Source organism: Nipponia nippon, unplaced genomic scaffold (genome assembly GCF_047370975.1).
Source record: "Nipponia nippon isolate SJK-2023a ecotype South Korea unplaced genomic scaffold, ASM4737097v1 scaffold_2, whole genome shotgun sequence".
Classification (NCBI taxonomy): domain Eukaryota; kingdom Metazoa; phylum Chordata; class Aves; order Pelecaniformes; family Threskiornithidae; genus Nipponia; species Nipponia nippon.
Window position 1 is genome coordinate 31,109,359 of NW_028262336.1, and position 15,325 is coordinate 31,124,683.

Here is a 15,325-nt window from a genome sequence, read left to right on the forward strand (position 1 = left end):
AAACATCCCTTCTGACCATGACTGCCCCCGTTCTTTTGTCTCACTGGCAACGCACCTCTGGGCAAGAATAAATTCTATGAAAAACGGCTGCAAGATTGTTTATTTATTTGTCTGTTTGTTTATTTTTATCAGAGCAGGTATTTGACCTGATGGAAGGATTTATTCTGTAGTATTTCCCATCTCCTGTTGACTGCATCTTCTCCCTTCCCACACATTCCAAGGCCCTGTGTTCAGTCTGTCCCTGCTCTTTCCACTCTCAAATATAAAAAAGTGTTTTTATATACACATACATAAAGCTGTTTAACTGCATGTTTTTAAAATATGATACCTCACTCCTGTCAGCTAACTTTTCCGTCCACTGTTCTCTCTGCACCTAGAAAACTAGGACTATTTTCTGTTCAAACAGTATAAGTAATGCTCTTACATAAATCACTTCTCAGCAAAACTACTGAAGCTTATCCTCACACCAGAACCTCCTGATTGTCTTTTTTTGTGTGAAGTGCCTCCATAAGCCAGAGAAATTACCAGAAGTGTGAAAAGATGTCTTTTATCTGGAACAGAAGAAAGCCTGCATGATGAATCTGCAGCTGCTTTACCCAAACTAAAAGTTACCGCTTCTTTCACACCAGCTGCCTGCTCTGCACAGAACCCGGTATTTCTTATCACAGTTAAATGCAAACTCTTGCAGAGGCACATAGCACTTGACATGGTCACATATGAAGGAAAGCTACTTAAAAGCATGCAAATCTTTTTTTTTTTTTTTTTTTTTTTTTTAACATAGAGTGTTTCGATGTTCCCTCTTCCAGCTTTTGCAGTGGATAAGGATACATTTCCTTTCTTAACAATGTTTGGTGCAGCCCAAAGATGGCTTGGGAATATGTTTCAGATACTATGTAGATGCTCAGATGAGGTATTGGTTCATCTGTATTTTTAAGAAACCGTGCAAGACTTCTGGGGCTCTGCGAGTTTCAGTACATCAGCAGTGGTGGGGGTATTAGTGGTTTGCTTCGTAAACTTGGATTTGGAAAATGGCATCCCTCTCCTTGTTCTGGCGGCCAGCCGACCCTCAGCCCCTGGGTGGCTGCCAGCCCCACCAGCCAGCGAGCCCAGGGCTTGTGGGTGCCAGGCAGGTGGCTGGGGAGAGCAGCTGGGCGGCTGGGGGGGCTGCAAGGGACACTGCGCCTGAGGCCGTCAGCAGCAGCGAAGGGGAAAAGCAAGGGCAGAAGCGGGGCTCGGGGGGGCTTTGGGGTGGGAGGCGAGGCCCGGGGAGGGCGGGCAGCAGGTGCTTGGCAGGCATGCCCAGCCAGCCCCGGTGGGGCGGCCGGAGGGGGTGGCAAGATTTTTGGCCAGTCTTTGCAAAGCTCCAGTCCCGCTGAGCACCGGCAAGCAGCCGGCGGTAGGGAGGGGGTGGCCGAGGGGAGGCCTGGCAGCGCTTGGTGCCACCACGGTCGCGCTCTCGCCACCTCCTCCCGTGCCAGCTGCAGCCAGCATCCGCGGAGAAGAGATTTACCGGGGCGGGGAGGTCCGGGGCGGCGGCGGGGGGGAGGACCCGCCGGCCTTGCCCTGTGCGGGGCAGGCGCGGGAGGAGGAGCGCGGGCACCTGTGCCTGCCGCCCCCACGCACACACACGCAGACACACACGCACACGCACACACACGCGCGGCCCCGGGGCCGGCCGTGCGCAGGCGCCGCCGTCCCTCCCGTCGGTGCTCGGCGCTGATCCCCGGCGGCGGCGGCGGCTCCGCGGGTCCCCGCTCGTCCCGGCGGCCGGAGGCGCCCGCCCCGCTGCGCTCTTGGGCAGCGGCCCCGGGGGAGGCCGGCATGGCGGAGAGCCCGGGGCGGCCCGGGGCCCCACCGCCGGAGGGGAGCGACCTCCCTCGGGAAGGAGGCGATGAGGAAGCGGCGGCGGCGGGGGAGCCGCAGCCCGGGCTGTCTCCCGAGGGGGCGGCGGAGCCCCCGGACGGGCCGCCCCGCGGCGAGGCGGCGGCTGGGCAGGAGCCGGCCGCGGCGGCGGTGTCTCCCGGGGGCAGCGGCGGGACGGGGAGCGGCTTCTCAGGGGGACCGGCGGAGACCTCGGGCGCGCCGGGTGCGGGGCAGCAGGCTCCGGCGGGGGCTGAGCAGCGAGACCCCGCCGGGGATGCCCCGGCGGGCGAGGGTCTGCCGGGAGGGGAGCCGGCGGCGGCGGCGGCGGCGGCAGCGGCGGCAGCGGGGGTAGATGGGCCCGAGGGCTCCGCGCCGGCGAGGGCAGACCCCGAGGAGGCGGCGGTGGCCCGAACGGGGACGGAGCCCGAGGAGGCGGCGGTGGCCCTGACGGGGACGGAGCCCGAGGAGGCGGCGGTGGCCCTGACGGGGACGGAGCCCGAGGAGGTGGCGGTGGCCCCGACAGGGACGGAGCCCGAGGAGGCAGCGCCGGCGGGGACAGACCCTGAGGACGCGGCCATGGTCCCGACGGGGACGGAGCCCGAAGAGGTGGAGGCAGCCCCGTCGGGGACAGACCCCCAGGAGGCGGTGAGGGAGGCAGCCCCTTCGGGGACAGACCCCGAGAAGGCGGCGACGACGACAACCCCGGCAGGGACAGACCCCGAAGAGGCGGCGGGGACAGACCTCGAGGAGACAGAGGCGACAGCCCCGTCGGGGACAGACCCCGAGGAGGCGGTGAGGGAGGAAGCCCCGGGGGCGACAGATCCCGAGGAAGCTGCTGCGACAGCTGCGGTGGGGACGGTCCCTGAAGATGCGGTGCGGGAGGCAGCCCCGGCGGGGACGGTCCCCGAAGATGCGGTGCGGGAGGCAGCCCCGGCGGGGACGGTCCCCGAGGAGGCGGCGGCGGCCCCGGCGGGGAGCGAGGTGGCTCCCGAGAGCCGCGGGGAGGCGGAGCCGGTGGTCCCGGCCGGCGGGGAGGCCGACGGCGGACGCCGGTCGCCGGGCGGCCCCGACGGCGAGGACGGAGCGGAGACGGCGGCGGCGGAGCGGGGAGCCGGTGCCCCGCCGGTGGCAGGAGCGGGGAGCGCGGCCCCGGGGGCAGGGGAAGGCGACATGGCGGCGGGGCAGCGCGGCGGGTCCCCGGGCCCCGGGGGCGGCGAGTGGGACGCGGCAGGTCGGAGCCTGAACGGCATGCGGGGCCGGGCGGAGGACGAGGAGGACGAGACGGGCTCGCCAGCCGCCCTGGAGGAGGAAGAGGAGGATGAGGAGAAGCAGGAACACGACATCTCCCTCTTCGTCAAGGTAGGGTGTGAGGGGCTGCTGGGGTAACCTGGGTTCGCGACCCTCCCCTCCTTCAGGAGCCCCGAGCAGCTCCTGTGATGAGTAGCATTTAAATCTGGCAGGCAAAAGTCCTGCCTGGCTAAGGTGATTTGGTTATTAACGCCCAAAATAAACCTGCCTCTGGCTCCTGGTTCCTTCTGCGAGGGGCAGGCAGGACGGGACAGGGCTTCCCGCACAGTGGCTGGAGGCCAGCACTGCCCGTCCCCTCTGCCCTGGGAGCTGGTGGTACCACTCAGCCCAGAACCCCGAGATGCACAGACTTGACCTGCAAGGTGTTTCCCCCATAGTTTTCCCTCATGGGCTCTGTGCTGTGTCACTTGAGGTTTCTCTAGGTTTAAACAGAAAGGGTATGCAGGGATCTCCGTTTTGGTGGACTCGGGGGCTCTCCTGTGGCCTCCTCACTGTGGGGCTGGGACCCAGCAGCATCTGTTTGGAATCACTAGCTGCGACTTGTGATATAAGGAGGTCTCAAGGGATTTTAAGATCTTCAGAATACGGTAAGAAGGGCACACAGCACATCATGGGGGCTGAGGCAGAAGAAACTGGAAAATATCATTTAAAATGTGATATTGGGATTTTCCAACATGAACTATGGTCAATGTTTAGATAATTGCCCCAAAGTTTGGCAAGGCTGGATTTAGAGAGTCAGTAAACTGCCCAGCAGTGTAGCATCCCTTGTAATTGTCAGGTTTGTGCATGTTTGTGCAGGGAAGATTTAGGTTAGAGGGAAATGGACAAAAAAGAAAAAAAGTTGTAATGATCTTAAAACTAATTTCTGGTATTTTATAGTAGAGTTTTAGAGTTTCTTCCTAGCCTATGCCTGGAATCCCACCAAAATCAGTGGGACTCGGCATGGAAACAGCATCCGTCCACAGAGATGAAATCTCAGATGTGAAATTTCTGTGTGTAGAAACCATCCTAGGTTGTATTTCTTCCCTATTGTCTGACCTCTCTGGACTAAATAAAGTGTGGAGCAGGGTAGGATATTTTTCTCAGAGTAGACCTAAAACTAAGGAACTAAAACTAGGGAAGCAGAAGGTGTTTGGGACCTTCTCCACTACAAGCCATACCTCCCATGCAAATCGTTCACCTCCTGAGTTGGCCAAGGCTGCTTCTACAGCAGCCGGAATTAACCGTGAAAGAAAAAGTCATTGCCAGCCCTCTGGGTGAGGGGGCTTAGGGCTGAAGCGATGTTTATGCCTTGATTTATCCCAGCTCAGTGCACACTCCTTTTTTTTTCAAGGCTGAGCCTCCTTTGAATTATTGTTACTTGAAAAAGTCTGAGGAATGTTCTGAGGCTTACACATAGCAGTGTCCGACGTGCTGGATAATGCCATGCTGGAAAGATGAATGATAATGGCTGATGTCGGTGAACGCTCCCCAGCCAGTCCTCAGTTTAATCAATTCCTTAGCACGCAGGCTGGGACGGATTCTGTGGTCTAAAGGCAGCTCTGTACATCAGGTTGGTGTACAGTAGCTAGATGATAACACTGGAGCCGAAATCTGTGATTTTGTGTCAAACAGCAGGAGCTGTTACTGTTGAGCCTGACAGAGATGACTTACGGACTCTCTGGCTCACAGATCAACAGCCCCCTTTGCAGGGACACTTTTGTAACTTATTTATTCTCATTTTATGCTCTTATATACATCAGGGAATGCTGGAGAGTGGCAGAGGGCTAAAGTCATAAAGGCTACCTGTGCATTATTGCACCTGGTGCATGCTTTATGGAAGAACAACGTGGCCAAAATTAGAGAGCAGACTATAATAAGAGCACCTGTGGTGACTCTGTAGTTCCCAAATATTAGGATTAAGCATGGGTTTTGAAAATATTTATGAATTAATAAAGACAGAAGAAGGAACATTTTCATGATTGACTTAGTAACTTAAGAACACCTTAAAAATACTACAGCTGCTCTTCTAATGATTTCAGTGGAGTAGTATTACAAAGCTTGAATATTTTACCTCTCCTGGAGCTGGATTTTTTTTTTCAGTTTGAGATTGGCACAAGTTCCTTCAGTTCAATGCAAGAAAAAAATGCCTACTGGAGAGCTCTGCATCTCCCCACTCACCAAAATGCGCCAGGGCCGCAGTGCTGGGAAATGAGGAGCGCTTCTCTTCCCCGCTGTTGGGAGAGTTCATGCTGCTCTTGCTCTCACCTGGAGACACACTTGCTATCTTTCTACCCTTTTCTTGGCAGTGGGAAAGGAGGTCTAAAAAGGGGGAGACTGGAGGTTTTCTGTGGTGGCTTAAAGTAGTTTTTAAGAGCACGTACATAATGCTATGCTTAAATAGGTGCTGATACATTTTGATGGGAAAAAGGGGGAGAGTGGATTCCTACATGGGACAGCGTGAACTCTGGTGTTCGGGGATTATTGAGTGTCTGTATCTGACCGCAGCCTGTGGTCCACAGACATGATGCTCCTTCCTGACCAAGCGCTAGAACTCAAGGGTTAAGGAAGTGAGAAGACGATCCAAACTGAATGCAAACATTTGCTTCCAGCCTGAAACGCTTCCCTTCACATGCATGTTTCTAATGCTTGTGACCACTGCTCTTAGGCTTTATTATATCGCAATTCTGTGCCTGCCTATTAGCTCTTACGTGCTTTTGAGATGCTGACACCCACCTTTACGTTGCAAGTGCCGCTGACCTCTTTCACCCTTCTGCTGCACTTCTCAGCAAGCACCTTGTCTAGTTTCTCCTATGCAGCTGCGGGCTTCCTTGTGAATTTATTATCCATCAGCTCCCTGGCCTTCTTCAAACCTCTCTTTAAAACTCCACCCTCTTGTGGTGCCACTGGAAACTGGGCAGTGATTAGGCTGTTTAAAATACTGAGATCATTCTTTGTCCTGTTCAGTAAGACCCTAATTTCTTTGTCATCCCTATTTCTGTTTGTTTCACCTGCCTGTTGATTTTTGGCTTGCTTGTAAATGGTCACGGTGGGGATTGTCTGCCTGTTATCTGTGCCTGCATGCATCGTGCTCGAGACAGGAGGTCTGTGCCATGATTTGATAGCACTATACAAATACAGAGAAATGTTAAAAGTAAGTCCCATAATAGGAAAAAACTCACAAGAAAATAATACAGTAGTAGTGATTGAATGATCCTCGCAGTTTACCTGCTAGGCAGCATTACGCTAGACTTGGCAGACATTAAAGTACCTGTTAGTCTTTCAGTAATAACAAACAGAAGCATCACCATCAGAAAGAAACTTTTGAGATGTAACTGTATGACGAGCAGTGTTTCTTGTTTTTACTGTTGTTGATCAAGCTTGTTCTTTTTAGAAGTTTGGGTTTTGTTGGGTTTTTTTTCCCTCTTCCTTCAACGCTTTGCATTAGTTCATTTAATTTTGCATATATGTATTTGAATATTGTGAATATTGTGTCGCCTCGGGCCTCCCATGGTGAGGTGGGTGGCAAAATTCCTGCTAGCTCTACAAGCATGGGTACCAGCAATTGTTCTTTTAAGCTGATTTGGGTTGCTATGCAGTGCTATTTAGTTTGACATCAGACACTCAGGGTTCAGTGCTGAGATCTCATGCTACCTGAGATACTCCAGCACTTAGCAGGGTTAGCAGCATCTATGGGTGATAATGTCCTTCTGGACCAGTAGCTTGATGCTGGACAGGCTACAGTAAGGCATCTCCAAAGACAGCAGACATCTGTGTTTGGGCAACTGAACTGTGCCCTTAATGAAGCTGAACTACGTAAAGCTCCTTGGCTGTAAGAGCAAGACCATATCAAAATTGCTTTGAGGGTTTCACAAGGTGCCTATTTGATTTCCATTTTCCCATGAAACAACATGTACCGTATATTTCCTTTAGATAGTAATATTTGAAGTTTCTGGTGTTTCAAACTCACATGTTTGCAAAGGTCATCCAGATACACTTTCTGATTGGTCTTTGGTAATTCAGCTAAGCATATCTGGCACCTTGGGTAGGACACCTTGTGGATGTTGAAGCTTGCTAGCTGCTCTTCTAAGGTCAATGGTTTATGTAGGCTTTTTTTTTCTTCTGTGGCAAAAGCCCTTTATTTGTCAGAAGATGTCTGTAAATGACATAAATTTATCTTGCTATTTGAATATAGCAGAACTCTCACCAAAATGATTCAGTTAATTTTAAGCAATTTAAACATTTATGTCAGACTTAAGAGTTTATTTCTAAATTAAAAAAAAAAAAACAACCTCCAAGGTTGTCTACCAATCTATTTTAAATTTTCTTACAGATAGAAAACTTAAACATCAGAATCACAACTGCAGATTTCATCATTCCAAAGATTTCTAGGAATAGTGATTTATCTGTAAGTGCTGAACACAGTCATCCAAACAACCCAGCTTCAGCACAAGGCCTTCTCTGAGATTGCTCATCTTCCAAAACAATTCTTGCTTAGTTTCTGGGTTAAATGGTATATAGTAAAAGCTGACCATGAGCCTAAGGTAATAGATTTTATCCAACAAAAAGTAATAGGCTTTATTCAGTTTTGTGATATTCTTGGTCTCTAAATCACAGTCGTTTATTTTCATTCAGAGAGTTATTTCATTCCTACCAGGGACCAAGGTAACTTTACTGGTATGGAATTTCCTTGCACCATTCCTGAGATGTGCTTGACTGACTCAACATACTTAGAGCTGCACTGAATTATCGAAAGTGCTGACAAACAAGAAAGTAAAAGCCTTGCTGTGAGTAGAGACATAGGAATAACAGGTGCTTGCATCGGTGCCTCCAAACACCACACTTAATGTATACAGCTTAAATGGTAATGGGTGTTTCATACTAGAGCACAAAAAAGAATCTCCTTTTCTGTGATGTGATGGATCCTTGGTTTATATATAACTTACATTTGAAGTAGAAACTGAACTTCTGGGCTTTGAGTGCTGTAGGTAAGAAGTCCATGGGCAGCAGGCGCTCAGATCCCTAGAAAAATCTCCTAGCCTGTATGCTCATTCAGTGGGATCTGTGCTGTACCTGATGCTGGATGTAAACATTTACAGTATAACCACTGAGTAGGTATTTGTGCTTAAGATCTTGATTTTTGCTCGTTGGTGCAATCAGTCTGTGAATCAGTTAGGTGAGTATGGTTTATAAGGAGAATGGCTGACATTCTGTATCATAATAAAAGCAGACAGGCATTTACGGCCCTTTTTTAGTGTAGAATCACTGCAGGAGACCAGTATTTAGATGACCTCAGGGAGGTGAAAGTAAAAATTTGTGTGTGTAGAGTTACACTAGCTTTGTATTTATGGATTAAAAGCAGTTTGGGGGGAAATTTAGGTACTGGATATTTACCCAAGCAAAAGGAACTACCCAAAGCTTGCCAAAGGTGAGCACGTTGGATTTGTGTGATGCTACAGAAGGACAAATTGTTGTGGAACGAGCAGGGAAGCATTTGGTATGGTTTGGGAAATGGTAGGAAACAGACGGCTTGTCTTTCCCTTCTTTCCCCTCGTCCCTATCAGTGCTGCTGCATCTCACTTTCCATCAAAACCACACCGCATTTTCCCCTGAGGAACTCATCTGCTCCTTTCTCCTCGCTCTCTGGTTTTCTCCTTCTCGAGCTACATTTCGCGTATCTTCTTCAAAAGTAGGAGCTCTTCTCAGGTGCCACATTGCTGCCACTAAAATCCTGTCATTTTTTAATATGTTGTTTCCCTCCACCATTCTTTCAGATATTCTGTTTTCCAATTGGCTCTGAGACCTGTCTGCTTTTATAACTGAGTAGTTAATGAAAGTTATCCCAGAATAAGGAAAAAAATCATTCAGGAGAAAGCCCCTCCCCTGGAGCAGAACACAAGCACCATGTAGGCTAGATCTGCTGAAACCGGAATCAAACCGAAGCTGGTCAGGGCTGAGCCTTGTGGGGCTGCCCAGCAAACCCAGCATAGCCCTGCTTTTCTGGCTGCTGGTTACTTAGCTGCTTGTATGGTGATTTTGATTCTTTGACTATACACGGATGCAAGCAAAGTACCGAATCAGCAGAGGTGTCTTTGTTCAAAGACATTTTGCAGTTCTGTTCCCTGTTTTGTCTCATCCAGCAGGAAGCTGGCTCCCTTCCCGTGGGTATTTGCCCTTTCTCAGCTACTTTTTTTCAGCTGGAATATGGCAATTTCAGGTTCCCTAATGCAGCTTAAGAGGAACTGGCATTACAAATTCCTTTCATAACTCTTCCGGTTATTGTGCGTGCTGGGTGCACCTGCAGCAGTTTTTCTGGGAGCTGAGTATGCTTCCAACAGTCTTCAATAAAACTGTGCTTGGGAGATTTTGGTTTGAAAGGCAATGACATCAGTCTTTTTGCTGAAAGAGCTATGCAAATTTTTTGAATGTGCAATCTTTTTCATTTTTACCTCTCATGCTTTCCTTTCTGGCCATTCAGGTTCTCACCCTTTTAGAGCTTAGACTGCTAAAAAGAAACAAGATTCCTTGGAGCTGCTGACTAAGGAATAGCTTTGAGAACTACACCAAAATTAGTTTGCTGCTTTGCTCCTGGAGGGATGCTTAACGGAGCAGAAGCGTGCTCTGTTTGTTTACACCAGTGTCAGTTCTGACAACTGACAGGCCAAGTCCTGTTCCAGAAAGACACAAACCAACAGATAGACATAAGTCATCAGAAATATGAAGTTGCATCTAATTTTCTTTTTTTTTTTTTGTACAATCTAGTCATACTTGGAGTCATCTTTTTGTCCATGCTTTGGAAGTCCTAAATCTGCATGTCCACATAGTATTGTACAAGCCTTAATCATCTGTTTATTCTCAGTGTGACTGCAGATCTGCAGTTTGAAGGCTTGTTTTAGGCAAAAAAAAAGTTTTGAAATAAAGTAAATGTCTTCAAAGCTACGTTCCTAGACCTTTTCCTATTTTTATTTACTCACAGCTCACTGCTTCAGTAAAGCACCTCACCATGTTTTTCACTATAAGCACAAGCTTAAAGTCACGTGCTATTTAAGCCCTTCGCTGAACAGGGGACACTTTCCTGAATGACTCCTGGGGCACAGCCTGTATTTCTTGCTGGCTGAAACCAGCAGAAACTTCTGATGAGATCAGCCTGCTGCCCAAAATTCAACCATACTGCCTCTCCTCCATGAGTTTTGTCTTCATTAAAAGGCTGATCTTACCTGTGATCATCACAGACCAGGGGCAAGGATGGAAGTTTCCCTGTCTGCTTTCTGCCTTCGGTCCCTGGTTGTTTGAAGTGAACCTTCATTTCGTAAATCCTGTTGGAGAGCTGCAGCCTTCTTCAGAAACATTGATGATTCCTGCATGAGGTGACTGCCATGCAGCTGTGCCTGGGAATTTTCATGCCGTCTGTCTGTTTAATTTGAGGCTTGATTCATGTTTGTATATAGAGGAATAACAAACCAGTCTACAGGACTCATGGCATTCACAAATATAAAACATTGGAGTGTGTCGAATGATTTTCTGGGTGACGGGAGGAAAGGGATTTGGCCAATTAGTTGAAAAATATAACTATACTCAAATTATTAATAAATTCAGGTGAAATTTTGGAAATGGTCTTCATTAAATAAAAATTAAGAGCTTTTTTTGAGGAAATAATATTACCTGTCAGTGTTAGGTCTAGATTCATTCACAAGGAGTTTAGGCACAGTTGCCAAAATGGAGGAGGCAGCAGTAGCTGCATTGTTAGCCCTGTACTTAGGACACTGATGTGGGATGCCGGTGATTGAGGTTGTGATGTTGATGTTACCTGGAGCATAAGTGGAAGATTAGCGTGCATCCTTCTCCCAAGCCAGTGCCATAGATACAGAGTTACAGAGTTATTCCTGTTCTCTCTTTGGCACCGTCAACATATAATAATTACCTGCAAAGTGCGACAGCATCAGAAAGATGAATTGCAAGGAGCAGCATATCCAGCAACCTTATGGTTAGGCAATGTATGGTTTATTTGCTGTTATTTCCTATCATACCAGTATGTAGATTTTAAATGGTATTCAGTAGCCTCTGGTTCCCACGGATTTTGGGATTGCTTGTGGAATAAGAGATGTGTTACCCACATACTTTGAGAAACCAGAATGTGGTAGGCATTAAAAACATGAAAAGGTACCGTGTCCCCTTCCCAGCATTGGTATAACAAATCATGCCCAGTCCACTTGAGAATTCTGGATTTTGTTTTTATTAGCATCCCTACCAGTAAAAATAAACCATTTTTTGTTGCTTAAAAAAAGTCTAATTCTATTTATTAGATATCTTTAATACTAAACCAACTTTTTCTTCCATGTCTTCTTCCATTTGACATCAGTTCTCTTCAGCACTTTGCTGCCCTGTTCACAGGATTAGGCAGCCTTGTGATCGCTCAACTTCCACAAACAATTCTGCCTTTTTGGGCTCTTCACCTTGACGGGTACCAGCCAGGGTTAGCCATCCCAGGGACTCTGCGTTTCAGCCTTTCTTACAGTCTTGTAGGGATCCATGCAAAATTATATTTATGGCTCTTTTTTAGAAGTTAGTTTAAATACTGTGAAGCAGAAGTGATAATGGAAATTATTAATATGACCACACTTTTTTAGGATGCTTATCTCAGGTGAAGTCACTTTGAATTGGCGGCTGTATACCTTTTGGCAAAAGACAGGCTCCTCCTCTTCAGAGACAGTAAAGGGAGTAAAGTAGTGAAAGGAAATATTATACGTATTTTATGGAAGGGGAAGTGAAGCATGGAGACTTACTCCTGTGCCATCGCTGACTGTATTCTCTGTGTCTCCCCTAAAGAGGTCCTATTGCTTCTTTTAAAAAGTAAGAAATTGCATGTTCCTCTGACTCTGCCCAAGGAGCGTAAGTAAATGCCATGTGAAGGTTACATGATTATTTTCTTGCTCAGATAATAAAATGTCACGCTGTGATAAGGACTTGTATGCATTTCCATTTGCAATGTCTGATTATTTACAGATAAAATCCCGAACAAGTTGAGTGACTCCATTCTAGTTGCTTTCAGTAACACCCGCCTTGTCAGCAGTAAAGTGTTTTAATTCCTTCCTAAGAATATTTAGCTTTTCAAAGCAAACAGCGGCAGCTTGTACAGCCTGCCACTGACACAGCCATCGGAGGCTTTCCCTGGGAGGAGGGTGCCCGTCGCAGCCTCCTCCCTGCGAGGAGCCTGGGGCTGGCGCGCTGGCCGGCTGCGGGACGTGCCATGCGCGGGGAGATGGTTGTTGTGGAGGCTCACAGACAGGCAGAGGTGCAAAGGGGATATTTCCCGTCTCGTTTTTTTCCTCATCATATGCTGAAATTGTAGCATATATTTGAATACTAGGACTAGAAATATAATTGTTACAGAACGAAGTAAACTACAGCAGGACTGGAGTCACAAATGCATGCCCTTTCCAAGTTATTCAAATGGCATAGTTACAAAGAAGTTAAACATTTACTCAGATTTCAGAAAAATTCTCATTTGTGTCTTGGAGAATCATTGATGTTTACCTGGTAGTAATTTTTAAAATTGCTTTTAAAAGCTATTACAGAACGTGAGTGGTTTGTAAAAAATCAAGTTTCTTTCCATGATGGTAGCAGATGAAACTCAAAACAGGATCCAAATATTCCCTAAAAACTTAAAAATTTCAGGTTGTATGCTGCCTACAGAAACGAACGTCTCCCACCGCCCTTGGCAAAACCTTCAGCCTCCTTTTTCACAGGAGCACCGCAGGGGCCGGGACCTCAGGGACGCTCCTTGTTTTGAGGAATATCAGTGTTATAGCTGTAGACACTGGGGCTGATTGGTTTGCAATATGATTCATGCAGTATACCTTTATTTAAAAACTGTATTTTAATTAGCAATACTGTGTTTCTCATAGTTTCCCAAAGCCTGTGAATGGAAGCGAGGTGGTGGGGAGAGCAGGATGAGGAATAGCCTTGAATTTGAATTTACGTCGGGAAGGGAAGGGAGAAGGAATAGACTCCAGCCCCCTCTCTGTCAAGCTAATGGGTTTTTGCTGGTATTTGTGCCCAGTTTTTAACTGCTCTTTCAGGACACGTCTTTGCCAGTTCTCACTGGAGCTGACAGGTTTTTTATGTAATATTTTACCTGGTCATTTGAATTATTTTCTACTTGGACTAAAATATCACATACTGTTAGTGGGGAAAAAAACCCACAAAACCAAATCCCTTTTTATCTTTCACCTGCACCTCTCAATTTAAACATCAGAGTGAGGAATACCATTGGCAAATTGCTTTCTCAAACCTTCAATGAGCTACTCCCTGAAGCTGCATAAAATAGGTTATTTATTTTGTTAGTTCTTATTTGTTTACAACACAAATCACAGATACTTTATAGATGTGTGTACAGTGTTTGCATTTAGATTGAAACAGCGTGGCTGTGTGTCGCAGGTTAAGTATCATATGGTGTAGTGTAAAACAGGATGTGTCATTGAAATACCAGTTAATCTGTTTTCCCCAGACCTATAATGTGTTCGAGAATATAATGCTCTTTTGTTGAAGTAATTCCCTGTAAGAATTTAAAAAGGATCTAAGATTTTTGTCTCCCTGTAGAATGTTCAGCTGGCATCTTGCCATGTTATTAAATACGGATTAGAAATAGCATTGAGGTATTTAAACATAATTCTTGTTTAACAGGATAAATAGCTAATAGCATTTGGTTTGCTGCTTGTGCGCTTGTGACCTGGTAATGTTCCCATTAACACAGACGGCATGAACTCTGTAGGCAGAATTCACAGGAGAAGGAAATTTGGTTTTTTAACCAGTTGGTATAAGATTAAAGCCAGCGATCTGTAACTGGGCAGTGTTTCCCAGCTCTCATTTTCACCCGTGTTCCGTTAAAAGGCTCTCGGTTTTCTTAGACTACTGGCAGGTTTTTGAAAATAATCTTGAATCTTAAAATTAAGGAATGGATAAGGATTAGGGGGAGTGATCTTTTTGAGGGCTGTGTATTCTTATTAATTAGCCAGCATATTTCTGTTGTGGTTAAAGTGGATGATAGCAGTCCCACTCCTCACTTCAGGGGGAGTGGAGCAGGGGCACCTCTGCAGCCATTCCCCTTTGCCTCTGCTTAAAATCTTCTCTTCTGAATAAACCACTTGATTTTTTTTTTTTTTTTGACAAGCAATGGAGATTTTGTCACATCTCCCATTAAAATAAAATGGCTTCCGTTTTGTAGGAGTGGCAATGATTACTTACGTTGCTTTGAAAAGTCTCGGTCACTGTGCGTGCGTAATACACATACAATTAATTATCATCGTGTACTAAAAAAGTAAACAAGTAGTGATGACTGAAAATAATGCTATTTTGGGTGAGACATAAAACAAGTATAATTTATGCAATATGACAATTACTTGTGTAGGAGAACGATATTCCTAAAGTGGGCAAGATTAATTTAAACCCTACTAAATTGTAGCTGAAGTTTTTCAGTCTTTGCTAGCCACAAGTTAATTTTTGTATTTATTTTCACATTTAATTTTCATTGCCCTGCCTCTGTTCTCCTTGCCACGTGCAGTTCCTGGAAGCTTGCTTGTCACCGTCATCTAAGTAAGCCTTGTAAAATAAGAGATAAATAAATAATAATGCATTGATAATTATGATGGGATAAATTATTATTTGTTAAAATAATTTTCCAAGCTGTTTTAGGAAGAAAGTAAACTGTCACAAAGGGTTACTCTGTTCATGTATTGTTGCTGGGGGCTAGGCATCTAAAAACAGTAGAAAGGACGTTTACGTTGCCTTAAAGCGTTTAGTATCTGGCCAAGAAAAGGCTCCCCAAATGCTGGCGTTGCCACAAGAGCATCCGATTTCCCTTTCTCCTTTCCCACAGCACAGCGTGAGAGTATCTGGTCGTGCAAGGAGCCTCCTTCAGACAGCTCTGCTTGGGATGGTCAGGCCTTATTACTCAAACTATTTATTAATTATTTAAGCAGATTATTGTTGAGCTCGTGAAGCAGTGGATTCCTGGTTGCTGATTGCCTTTGCATTATTACGACATACTTATTGTGCTGTGGATGGCAGGTAGCTAGATGCAAGCATCCTCTATGTTTAATTAGTTGCCTTCCCATCATGAGAGGCAGCGATGGTTTTGCTCTGAAACCAGGCTCAGCACTGTCCCAGGTTATGCTAA

The 15,325-nt window shown here is 46.7% G+C and overlaps 1 protein-coding gene across 3 annotated transcripts in view; it reads left to right on the forward strand.

Moving 5' to 3' along the window:
- Positions 1-1,696: 1,696 nt before the first annotated feature.
- Positions 1,697-15,325, forward strand: part of CLIC6 (CLIC family member 6) — a 33,234-nt gene continuing 19,605 nt past the window's right edge. For all 3 annotated transcript variants that reach the window (XM_087758807.1, XM_087758810.1, XM_087758808.1), the window contains exon 1: positions 1,697-3,222. In XM_087758807.1, coding sequence (XP_087614933.1) covers positions 1,822-3,222 — 1,401 coding nt within the window. In that variant the 5' untranslated portion in view covers positions 1,697-1,821. The remainder of the gene's footprint in view (positions 3,223-15,325) is intronic.